Source organism: Eublepharis macularius, chromosome 14 (genome assembly GCF_028583425.1).
Source record: "Eublepharis macularius isolate TG4126 chromosome 14, MPM_Emac_v1.0, whole genome shotgun sequence".
Lineage (NCBI taxonomy): Eukaryota > Metazoa > Chordata > Lepidosauria > Squamata > Eublepharidae > Eublepharis > Eublepharis macularius.
In genome coordinates, this window is record NC_072803.1 from 2756649 (window position 1) to 2767742 (window position 11094).

Sequence of the window (11094 nt, forward strand, 5' to 3'; positions counted from 1 at the left end):
GAATCAGTCCCCATAAATCCTATGCAAAAGCTGGTCCCAGCCCTCTACTAATCCAGACTAGAGATCTTTTCTGAAGTCAGGCTGTCACTGAGTAAATAGCTAAATGCTTGGTAGCAATATTCTATGCGTTCCAGGACAAATAAAAACAGCCATAAAAGGTTTCTCCTTTGCTTTAAATAAAGATCGTATTTTTCCATTTTGTCATATAAACAGGTTCTTTTATTTTAAATATAGAAAAGGTACACAGAGAGGGATCCAATCTTTTCCTGAGATATTTTTAAAACCATTTACAGAGTTGAAAAAGTCTTGTCTGATACTGCAGGCTCGTTTTATTTAAAAGTCAAAGGACTCCAAGAAAGCAGGTGGAAAAGTTAACACATCTTCCAGGGCAGATGATCAAGTCATCCAATAAATTCGTCCCTCTCACGTCTCTGAGCAGGCCGAATGGTTCTTTAATACAATAAATATTCAAAAGCAGCCTTTTCTTCCAGCAGCAAAACACTGTCTCCAACTTTTCAACACACCACGGAACATTTTGCTCTGTGGCGCTGTCACAGGATTGCTATCCAGCACCACCACAGAGGCGCACACTGTTAGAGAGCTACAAAAATACCCAAATCAGTTCTATAATGTAATCAACCAGGCAGAACTCTTTTCCCATAATATAAAACTACAATGATTCCTTTCTCTTTTTTCATTTGTCTTCTTTTTAAGTGTGGCACACCTTATTTGCCTAAACCCTGAGGGGAAGGTTAATACAACTGAAACAAAGCCACTGCTCTCCAAGACCATACTGCAGGTGATATTATAAAAATTGATTTTAAAAAGGTAACTCCTGAAAGTTACTGTCTACAAGCTGTCTTTAAAAAAACTACTTCTGAAAAGGAAATAGGAGCCCAATTTTTCCCAAGGGAAGGTATTTAAAATCCTCTCTGAATACTAGGTTAGTGACGGGAAGGGCGCCATTTTCCATCTCTGCAATTCTCCCTTCGAGTATCATAGTCATGACTCCAGCCTCCATAGTTCCTGTCGTCATGGCAATACTCATCCCGCACACCCCGGAAATAATGCTCTGACCCACAGTCCCCAAGCCGCTGCTCCCGGCAGTAATGCCGACTGTCAGCTGGATAGGGATGGGAGCTGACCCGGTTCTTGCGCTGTGCCGATACAACCTCTGGACGCCGCTGCATTTGTGAGGCTGACGAAGGGTTAAACGAATAACTCGGCTGGTGCCCCGGTGAAGCGAAACCAGATGGCTCTGAATGTGGAGAGCTGTGTCTTCCGCTGTACTGCGACGGCTGCCACAAAACACTGTTCATCTGGAAGGAGAGGTGCATACAATAGGAAGGGGCCTCCAGCCATCATCTGGCTGCCAAATCAGCCCCTGCTTTTGCAAAGGTTGGGTAGGGTAGAGACAGGCTGTACCCTTCGCAAGATCACCTCCAGCCCTTTCCATGAAGCACCAAGCATAGGCCAGTCGCCAAGATACATGCCCAAGCAGACCACAGATGAAAGCCCCGTGCTTTGAAGAAGCCCAGGTGATCAAGCCCCGTCTCTTCACAATGATTCACTGCTTGAATGAAAAAATTCCCTTCTCACACTTACAGTTGTGTTTGGCAGCAGTCTGAAAAAACTGCAACTGTATTCTGAGACATATTTCTACCCCAACCCAAATTCTGCCCAGAGTCTTAAAACACACTTACATGATAGAGAAAATAACTGAATTCAAAACAGCATTAAAAGTTGTAAATTGTGTGGTTGGTCGGGGGTATTATTTACTATTTACCCCAAGAACATTGCCCTCTGTGGTAAGGCAGATATTCTCCAGATTATCTGGAGGGGGGGCGGGGTTGTCATAAATTATCAGAAGAGGCTCTCTCTCTCCAGAAGACTTTAAAATACATCTCCAGAGCAGTGTTTAATGGGTAAACGTTAAAAAAAACCTCCAAACACATTTGATGAGTCGGGATTTTTTTTTTAAAAAAGTCAAAATCAGGTTGTGTCCTGAGTTGTTGTTTTTTTTTTATCCCAGGCATTTTTAGGGTACAAAAAGAAAACTGTTAAGAGGCTGTACTTCGAGGACATGGTTTAATCATGGGCAGGTGACAATGTCTTAGGAGGGAAAAGCTATAGAACCACTTCGGACCGGGAAAAAAATGTAACTGGGGTAGGCACTTGCCAGAGAGCCAGGTCCCACTACAGATAAGACCAGCAGGCAGCTGAGGGGACAAAAACTCAGTGTGCCCCATTTCCTCCCCCGCAAACACTACAAATACAAATCCTTAGAGAACTCTTAGGGGATAAACTGAAATAGTTTAGGGCACTTTGCTTCGGTGAAGGATGAAAGAGTTTCTTAGCACACCGCTTCCAAGTATTGCAAGATGATGAATACGTGGGTGAAAGTATCAAATTATCAGGATGTCATCCAAAGATTTGGGCTGGGTTACCACCAATATGTGGGTGACACTTGGCTCTATCTCACTCTTCCAGCTCATCACAGGGAGGCTGTAGAAATCCTGAACCAGCGCCCGGAGGCAGTTTTGGAGAGGATGGGGGCTTAATCCCAGCAAGACAGAAGGTCTGACCTGGGATTTAAGATTTATTTTTATTTATTTGATTTGATTTATACCCTGCCCTCCCCACAGATGGGCTCAGGGTGGCTAACAACATTAAAAAAAATACATTAAAAGTCAAAAAACCATAAAATCAGTAATAATTTTTAAAAAGTCATTAAAATAGTCCAGGAGCAGGCTGTTTAAACAAATATTGGGAGTCCGTATATGGGCACAGCAGATGGCCGAGGGCAGCCCCAGAAAAAGTGGTGGTCTCAGATGGAAGGAGGACACCCGCAGGCACTCAGCCAAAGGCCCGGAGGAACATCGCCCTTTTGCAGGCCCTACGGAACTGTAACAAGTCCCGCAGGGTCCGGATCTCCAGCGGGAGAGCGCTCCCCCAGGCCGGGGCCAGGGCAGAAAGAGCCCTGGCCCTGGCTGAGGCCAGATGGATGCCCCTTGGGCCGGGGACCACCAGGAGATGCCTGTCTGCAGACCGCAACACCCTGCAGGGGACGTAATGGAAGAGGCGGTCCCGCAGGTCCCAGTCCGTGAAGGGCTTTAAACACCAAGGCTGACACCTTGAACCGGATCTGGAACTCCACTGGGACGTCATCCATTCTGGATGGAGTGGCACTCCCCTTGAAGGAACAGATCCATCATCTGGGGGTGCTGGTGGACCCAGGCCTACTGCTGGACAAGCGGGTGGCAGCTGGGGCCAGGAGTACCGTTTAGCAGCTTCGACTGGTTAGCCAGCTGCAGTCCTTCCTGAGCAGAAAAGATCTGGTCACCGTGGTGCACGCCCTGGTTACATCTCGATTAGATTACTGCAATGCACTGTATGTGGGGCTGCCCTTGAGATGTGTTTGGAAACATCAATTGGTGCAGAATGCTGCAGCCAGGATGTTGACTAGACTGGGTCGTAGGGATCATATCACTTCAGTCCTGTCCCCTCTACACTGGCTTCCAGTCTGTTTCTGGGCACAATTCAAGGTGCCAATGTTGACCTTTAAAGCCCTATATAGGTTGGGACCAACACAGCTGAAGGACCACCTACTTACTCTCTTAGGAAACTCCTCAAGGCCCCTAGGGTCATCTCTGGAGGCCCTGCTTTGGATGCCCCGTCTTCTCAGACTAGGCGGGTGGCAACCTGGGAGACGGCCCCGTCGGTCATGGCGACAAAACTCTGGCACTCTCCCTGCAGGGAGACTCGTCTGCCTGGCCTGTGGCCATTTTCTGGCAGTGGGCAAGGACTCTTGTTTTGTTTGGGGTTCCCTTGGTGACCCCTCCTTTGTGCCCAATATTAATTTGTTGTCTTTATGCCTTTGAATGTATTTAAGTCTGGGTTTGTTTTAATGATGTGTTGCTTCAGGGTTGGTTTTAAAATGTGATTTTTTTAAAAAATGTATGTTTTAATTTGTCATTTGCCTTGGTGACCCTTGTGAGGGCAAAAAGGCAGGATATAACCTTCGGAAAATGAAACAAACAAAGAAGGGGGAAAAACACCACACGCCCATCACTGTCACTGTAGCAGCTGCTGTCGAACGATGCAGCTGCTAATGTCTTTTTTAATATATAGCTTAACGGTGCCCCAGAATTCACAGGCACTGTGCAAGTCGGCAAGCAAAGGCTCGCCTTTCAGCCCAGCAACCTGTTGAGTTTCTACTGCTCCCAGCAACTCTTGTTCAGTGCCCACCTATGTGAGCCACTCGGCTGCTGATTTAATGGTTCATATAGTTACAAAGAGCTCTCACCACTGCTTGCCTCTGGAGGTTATCGGGAGATGAGAAGGACCTCTGCACACTGGGCAACCCCGCTGGCACGTTATCCACGTTCCTCTCGTACCTGCGAAGCAAAGGCCATGAATCAGTCCGGCAGGAGCCTCCGAGGACAGAATCAGGCTTCCTGCGTAAAAATGAGCAGCCCACACCTCCCGCCCATACCACACATGTCAGGAAATTTAATCTGATGGCATGCATCCATCCAGACAGCTCCTTCGGCAGAACGGCATTTTTATCTGAGGAAGAAGAGCTTGCGATTTCTGTTCACTCCACCCCCACCCCCGCCCCCCATCGCAGACCACCGCTTTCCCCCTATGCTGCTCCTGAGGATCTGGTGAAATCCAGGAACAACATTGCAGGAAACTCAGTGGGTGGCAACAGGAGAGGGAAGTTGGAAGGTCCTCCTCATCAAAGTCCATCGGTGCCTGGACAGATACCAATATCTATGAAAAGTTGGGCAAGGCTGTTATCCCTTCAGAGAAGAAAAGGGAAATGTTTTGAAAATAAGTAGACAAAAAATGCTAAACGCTGGGATTGTGAGCTCTAAAATTGGTATTATAATACAGAAAGGAGGATGGGAGGAACTGCTTGTTTCCGCTTGGGAGTCCGAACTGAGCAGAGAAAGGAAAGTTAAAAGACCATGCATAAATAAATAAATACCACTTTTCCATGCAAAATATGGCATGGAAGTTGCAGAAGCAGTAATATCCTTTGATCATCCATGTAACCCAATTAGATCAAATGTCTGAGCTGTGTCAATATCACTTCTTCATTCTAACAGACCACCTGGCCAATATATTTTCAGTTCCAATTCTCTACTTCATCTGCTTTATTTTGGCAGATGGAGATGGTAGCCACATTAGTCAGCTGCAGCGTAACCAACAAAGAGCCTTGAAACTAGCAAATTCATCATTCATTCATTTTTGTACTGTTCATTTTTATATTTAGCATTTTCATACTGTTATATAAGTGCTTTCAAATGACCTTATAGTATCTGAAGAAGTGAGCTGTGACTCACAAAAACTCAAACCCTACCACAAATATTGTTAAGTCTTATAGGTGCTACTGGACTCTTGCTCTATTCTGTTGCTACAGACAGACTAATACAGCTACCCATCTTGATCTAGTAAGATAAAAACTTTGAAAAATAGACAATACAAATGACATTATCACTCGTATGCACACATGTGGTAACATAAATGGATATCTAAGTTTGCCTTCTGGCCTCATGTTCTAACACCTTGACTTTCTGCCCAAGTCAACTCTTCATGCATCTGATGAAACATCTTTTGCCTTGTGCAAAATGTCTGCCACAATACATTTGTTAGTATTTGAAATTTATAATATTCATGCAATTTAGTAACTGCCAGGCTAGAAGAGCCCCCACTCTCCTGGCTTTCCATAAACTATGCAAAACCGAACTATTCAAAAAGGCTTTTTACTCAAATGGGAGGGCTGTATTGTAGGGATGGGGTCTCAGATGCTTCACTAACAAGTTGGGGATCATAGACTTCATCACTATTTTTGCCTTATATATTATCTGCTGCTTTAAATATGTACTTCTATGTACAACCAGCGCTCCATGTTAGTCCTAGAATTGATTATGTTTTGCTCCAGTATTTTTTCTACTCTGTCTTGGATCCTTGCTAATGCTGTCTTTTAAACTTGTATCTGTTTACCTTATGGTATTGTATTGAAATGTACTTGACACTGATTGTATTAACCTCATAGTGTGTAATCCGCCTTGAGTCTTAGTGAGAAAGGCGGACTATAAATGACGTAAACAAATAAATGAATCACGCTCGAGCCTCAATGAGAAGGTTTCTGGTCTGCATCTCAATTTAGTAAATTCTGAAAAGGGACTGCAGCTCCCCCCCCCCCACCGGAAACCAATCTGTCTCCCCATATGTTGCTTAGGAAACAAAGCTTCCTGAGTGCCACTCCAAAACCATCATCCTGTAAGTTCACCAGAAATCATAACCTTTCCTAGCACTTGTACAGTTCCTTAGATCATTTTGTCTACTTCTGGGCACCGAAGAATTGTCAAGAGACAAAAGGCAGCTCACACACAGGATGCTATGCGGAGAGCAGCCACAGATGACGCAACGTGCTAAAATGGCTTACTGGACCACGAAACTTTACCTGTTACAACTGGACGGGGACTGCAACACACCAGAGGGGCTTCCATTAGCAGACCCATGCTGCGAATAAGGTGAACTGCCATCTTGAGAAGCATGACTACTCCCTAAAGATGAAGGACATTTGTAAAGAACAACTCAAAAAAGTTTCTTACACCCTGATGAAGAGCTGAGAAAATGGAAGAAACGAGCTGACAGAAACCAAGGCATGTCACATAATTGGCTGCAGAGTATCACACCAGAGAACTACTCAAGCACACCAAAACAAGTGTCGCAACCTCCTAGAATACCCAGTGGTGAAGATGCAATCGAGAGGCAACACTACTGGACAGGAAGCTGAGCAGTTAATTGCAATCATGTGCCATAAGAATGAAATCTCCGAAGGTGGAACGCTTAGAGTTCCCTTGTGAACAGCCTAAATAATCTCAACAAAGCATTAACAAGGGTGTTTCATTTACTTTGTAAAAAGAGGAATTTTGACAGTTTGCAAGGAGTTACACAGGTACTTAGTAAAATCAAAAAGAGTCCAGTAGCACCTTTAAGACTAACCAATTTTATTTTATTGTAGCATAAGCTTTCGAGAATCAAGTTCTCTTCATCAGATGCCTGATCCGAACTGATGAAGAGAACTTGATTCTCGAAAGCTTATGCTACAATAAAATAAAATTGGTTAGTCTTAAAGGTGCTACTGGACTCTTTTTGATTTTGCTACTACAGACTAACACGGCTAACTCCTCTGGAACAGGTACTTAGTGTAAACCACGGCTCATCCACAAAACCCCCTTCAGTGCCAAGGCTCACTTTGGGAACCACTAGAGTTACACAGAAAGATTACGGCCATGTACAGAGTGCACTTCCTTATCTTCAGAAAATTCCAGAATACACTCTGTGCTGCTTCTAAGTAAACTGGGTGGGTTGACTTTCCCTAAACAAGTTGTTTTGGCCCAAGTGATTCAAGAAGCCTTCTCCTGAAGTTAATTTCAGCACTTCACTCTGTACATATGAGCTTTTTTATATATCTGGTGATAATTTAATCAGGAAAAATTTGAACTGATAACACCCAGACCATGACTGTAAGCATAAGACAAGTTGCTTTAAACATTCCATGGATACCTGATCGGAACTGAATTTTGAGAGGTCTCCCAAAAAGTTTGATCCCATTAAGCAGACTCATGCCATACGGAACAGACTCTTCGTGTTTGAAATTCACAAATGCAAACAACTTTGGTTTCCCATCCCTGTCCTTTGGGATCTTTACTTTAATGACCGGGCCTGCCTGCAAACCAAGGAAGAAAACAAAACATTTTTTAAAAAGAAGCGTATTTAGCTGCATACACTTGTGTTGAAAAGGAACACCATTTGCTTGCCACACCAGCAGACCATCACACTTAAGGGTAATTTCAATAACAACTTGCCCAGTCCTTGGTATTTTATGAGTCTTCTCCCAAAATCTGGAGAAAACAGTTCCCCACTCACCACTGGAGCAGAAGAGGTGCTGTAACAGACAACAGAGGTAACAGACCATCACCTGAGGAGCAAAATAGTAGAGTCCAGGAGCCACAGCTCTTGAAAGCTTATGCTACGATAAAGCTGGTTAGTCTTAAAGCTGCTACTGGACTCTTTGCTATTTTGCTGCTAAAGACTAACACGGCTAACTCTTCTGGATCTATTACCTGAGGAGGGCACAGAGGACAGAAAAATGCATATCCTTACATGAACCTTAAACTATGAGTGGAAGCAGAAGCAGCTCAGCGTTGTCCAGGAGAAAACAAACAGAAGGTGATCTTTCCACATACGCACAATGGCTAACATGCACTGCAAAGCTCTTTCCAGTCATGTTATGTGCCCTAAAATAACAGGAAATGCTGGTTTGCCACTATCGCTCCATGCATCCCAATTTCACAAATGAGAAAGTGTGTTAAATCAGACTCACCACTCAGACATATGGCAACACAGGCTTTGAACAGTGTCTAGTTTGGGGGTGGGGGAAGGCAGATACGGGGAGAAGGGTCAGATCCTGCTATGTCCTTCCCTTCAATGTTGGGGGCAGGTATCATCATGGAGAGGAAGAGGAGAAGGACCAGAAACCTTTGCAATGTCCAAAGTGGAGGGCTTGCCTTTGACTAGACGAGCCAAGTTCAGGCAGCTGCTCCAGGGGTGATCTTGGAATAGTCCTGCATTTCCACAGTCTAACCTACTCCACAATGACAAACTGGGAGACAGGAACCCCACTGCGCCTTGTGCTCCCCTGACGGCAGGAAGGAATGCGAAATAAAGCAAAGCACATCTAGCAGAGCAGCAGTAGTAACAAAAAGTATACAGGAAGATGGGGGAAGCCCTGCCAGATCAGGCCCTGGTTGGCCCATCTAGTCCAGCATCCTGCCTCCAGGAGCAGTCAATGTGTCTGAGAAGATCACAACTGGGGCATGAAAGAAACAGACAGTCCTGATGTTTGTTGCAGAGCACTGGTATTTAAAGGTATTCTGCCTCTGTGCATGGAGGTTTCATTCAGCCAGCCAGCCAGACAGTCACAGATAGACTTCTCCTCCTCCATGAGTTTCTCCAAACCCTTTTTAATGAGAACTGAACAATGGGCCTCCTGGATCAGAACAAAGAGGGCTCACCTAGTCCCACCTCCTCTTTCCAATAGCCAGTGCTTCTTGGGAGCCCTCAAGCAGGGCACGGAGGCACCAGCGCTTCCCTCTGACACGGAGCAGAAGTAGGCAGAGAGGCTCCATTTAGACAGTTGCAGGTGGGTAACCGTGTTACTCTGCAACAGAAGAGCAGGATCTTGGCCGTGCAGCACCTTAGAGACCAACTAGATTCCCAGGGCGTGAGCTTTCGAGAGTCACAGCTCCCTTCTTCAGATATCTGACTCTCAAGAACTCTGACTCTTCACAGCTGACCCTCTGAAAATATTCTTGAAAGCTCCAGCCCCTGGAAATGTTGTTGGTCTTTAAGGTTCCGCTGGACCCGAATCTTGCTCCATTTGGGGCATCCCCCCCCCGCTTGTCTCTAGGCCCCCAGCATTCAAAGGTAGACTGCCTCTGAGCATGGAGGTCCTCACGGTTAGGGTTGCCAGCTCTGGGATGGGAAATTCCTGGGGATTTGGGAACAGAGATTGGGAAAGGTGCGATTTGGGGTGCGGAGAGACCTCGCCGGAGCGCAATGACATAGAGCGGGCCCTCCAAAGCAGCCCTTTTCTCCAGGGGACGTGGCCTCCATGGCCTGGAAATCAGCTGTAATCCCGGGAGATCTCCAGCCCCCACCTGGAGGTTGGCAAGCCTACTCCGTCTAATCTAGCTAGATCTTAGTCTATCCCCCACACACACACCACAACTTTAAAGCTACCTCTGCCAGCGCCACGCCTTGTGGCGGGGAGTTCCGCCAGCGAACTCGGCGCTCGGCGAAGCGCCTGCTTGGGCCTTCCGCGGGCGACGGAGCCCGGCGAGGCGGAGGCCAGCCGCGGCCCTCTCTTCCCGGGAGGCCCCCGCCCTCCTCGGCCCCGTACCTGGTGGAAGAGCTCGAAGAGCAGCTCCTCCGTGACGCGCGAGTCCAGGTTGCCCACGAAGAGGGTCCGGTCCGCCTCGGCCGCCGCGGCCCCCATCGCCCCAGCGCGCCCGCGGCTCACTGCGCATGCGCGACGGAGGCGCCGGCTTTGTGCCCTCACACACGTTCGGCGGCGCATGCGCCAACCGGCTTCGGCGCCCTGGCCCCCGTCCCTCCTTATGCGCGTGAGCAGTGCCAGTCCTGCTCTCGCTGCAAGGCCCTCATTCGTTTAAGTGCGCAGGCGCATCGTCTTGTTAGCTTGCGAGCGAATGTTATTTTCGAATGATGCACACGGAATCGCGCTAACGTCTAATCTTTGTTTTTATTCTCTCTTTTTTTAGCCCCCCCCCATTCCCCCCACGCTCTTTATTAGAGAAAGCCTCTTCTTGTGGTTTTTTTCCTTGTCCATGCCAGCTACCAAACTGAGACGGCAAGGGAGAAGGGGCAAAACAGTACGCATCCAGCTCCCACTGGCCAGCTGCTTCTTAGCCCTCTGCGAGCAAGGCTCCGCCCCCTCCACCTGTGCCCCTCCCACTCCCTGGATTTTTGCTCTTCCGGGAGCCTCGTTTTGATTATTTGGATTAAACTTCAAAAAGAGTCCAGTAGCACCTTTAAGACTAACCAATTTTATTGTAGCATACAAAAAAATTGGTTAGTCTTAAAGGTGCTACTGGACTCTTTTTGATTTTGCTACCACAGACTAACACGGCTAACTCCTCTGGATCTTGGATTCAACTTGGAGGCGCTGTGCTGGTTGCTTCGGGCTGTGCCGGGACTTTCCTCTAGGAACGCGGCTACCGTGGCTCTGCCTGGGGGCTGCCCGCATGAGTCGCTGTTGTGCCCGGCTGTTTTCTAACCAGGCTTGACTGGGCGGACGCAGGATGGGGAATAACTTGTACTGCTTCTCTTCGGTTAAAAGCTCAAAGAGGTTCACATCGACAATCAGCTTCATCAGTTAAAAATAACAAACGTAAGAAAATCCAATAAAATACAAACAAAACATATAACATCATAAAAATACATAAAACCACACTTTTGCCTTCTCTTTGCGTCACTCATAAGATTGGCGCACAT

At 46.7% G+C, this 11094-nt stretch overlaps 1 protein-coding gene across 1 annotated transcript; it reads right to left on the reverse strand.

The window, feature by feature from the left end:
• Positions 1-202: 202 nt before the first annotated feature.
• Positions 203-10101, reverse strand: RBM7 (RNA binding motif protein 7). The gene is made up of 5 exons (XM_054998575.1): positions 9983-10101; positions 7585-7747; positions 6476-6578; positions 4307-4397; positions 203-1319 (listed from the first exon to the last, which is right to left on the reverse strand). Exons 1-5 carry the CDS (start codon positions 10076-10078, stop codon positions 945-947), a joined length of 828 nt encoding a protein of 275 aa, XP_054854550.1. The 5' UTR covers positions 10079-10101; the 3' UTR covers positions 203-944.
• Positions 10102-11094: the final 993 nt, after the last annotated feature.

What these genes read in the sequence shown, in the direction of transcription:
- RBM7 (XM_054998575.1), bottom strand. Translation starts at nt 10,078, where the DNA reads ATGGGGGCCGCGGCGGCCGAGGCGGACCGGACCCTCTTCGTGGGCAAC. An exon ending in TCTTCGAGCTCTTCCACCAG is followed by an intron (nt 7,748 to 9,982) that starts GTACGGGGCCGA and finishes CTTGGTTTGCAG; the next exon opens with GCAGGCCCGGTCATTAAAGT. An exon ending in CAAAATTCAGTTCCGATCAG is followed by an intron (nt 6,579 to 7,584) that starts GTATCCATGGAA and finishes CTTCATCTTTAG; the next exon opens with GGAGTAGTCATGCTTCTCAA.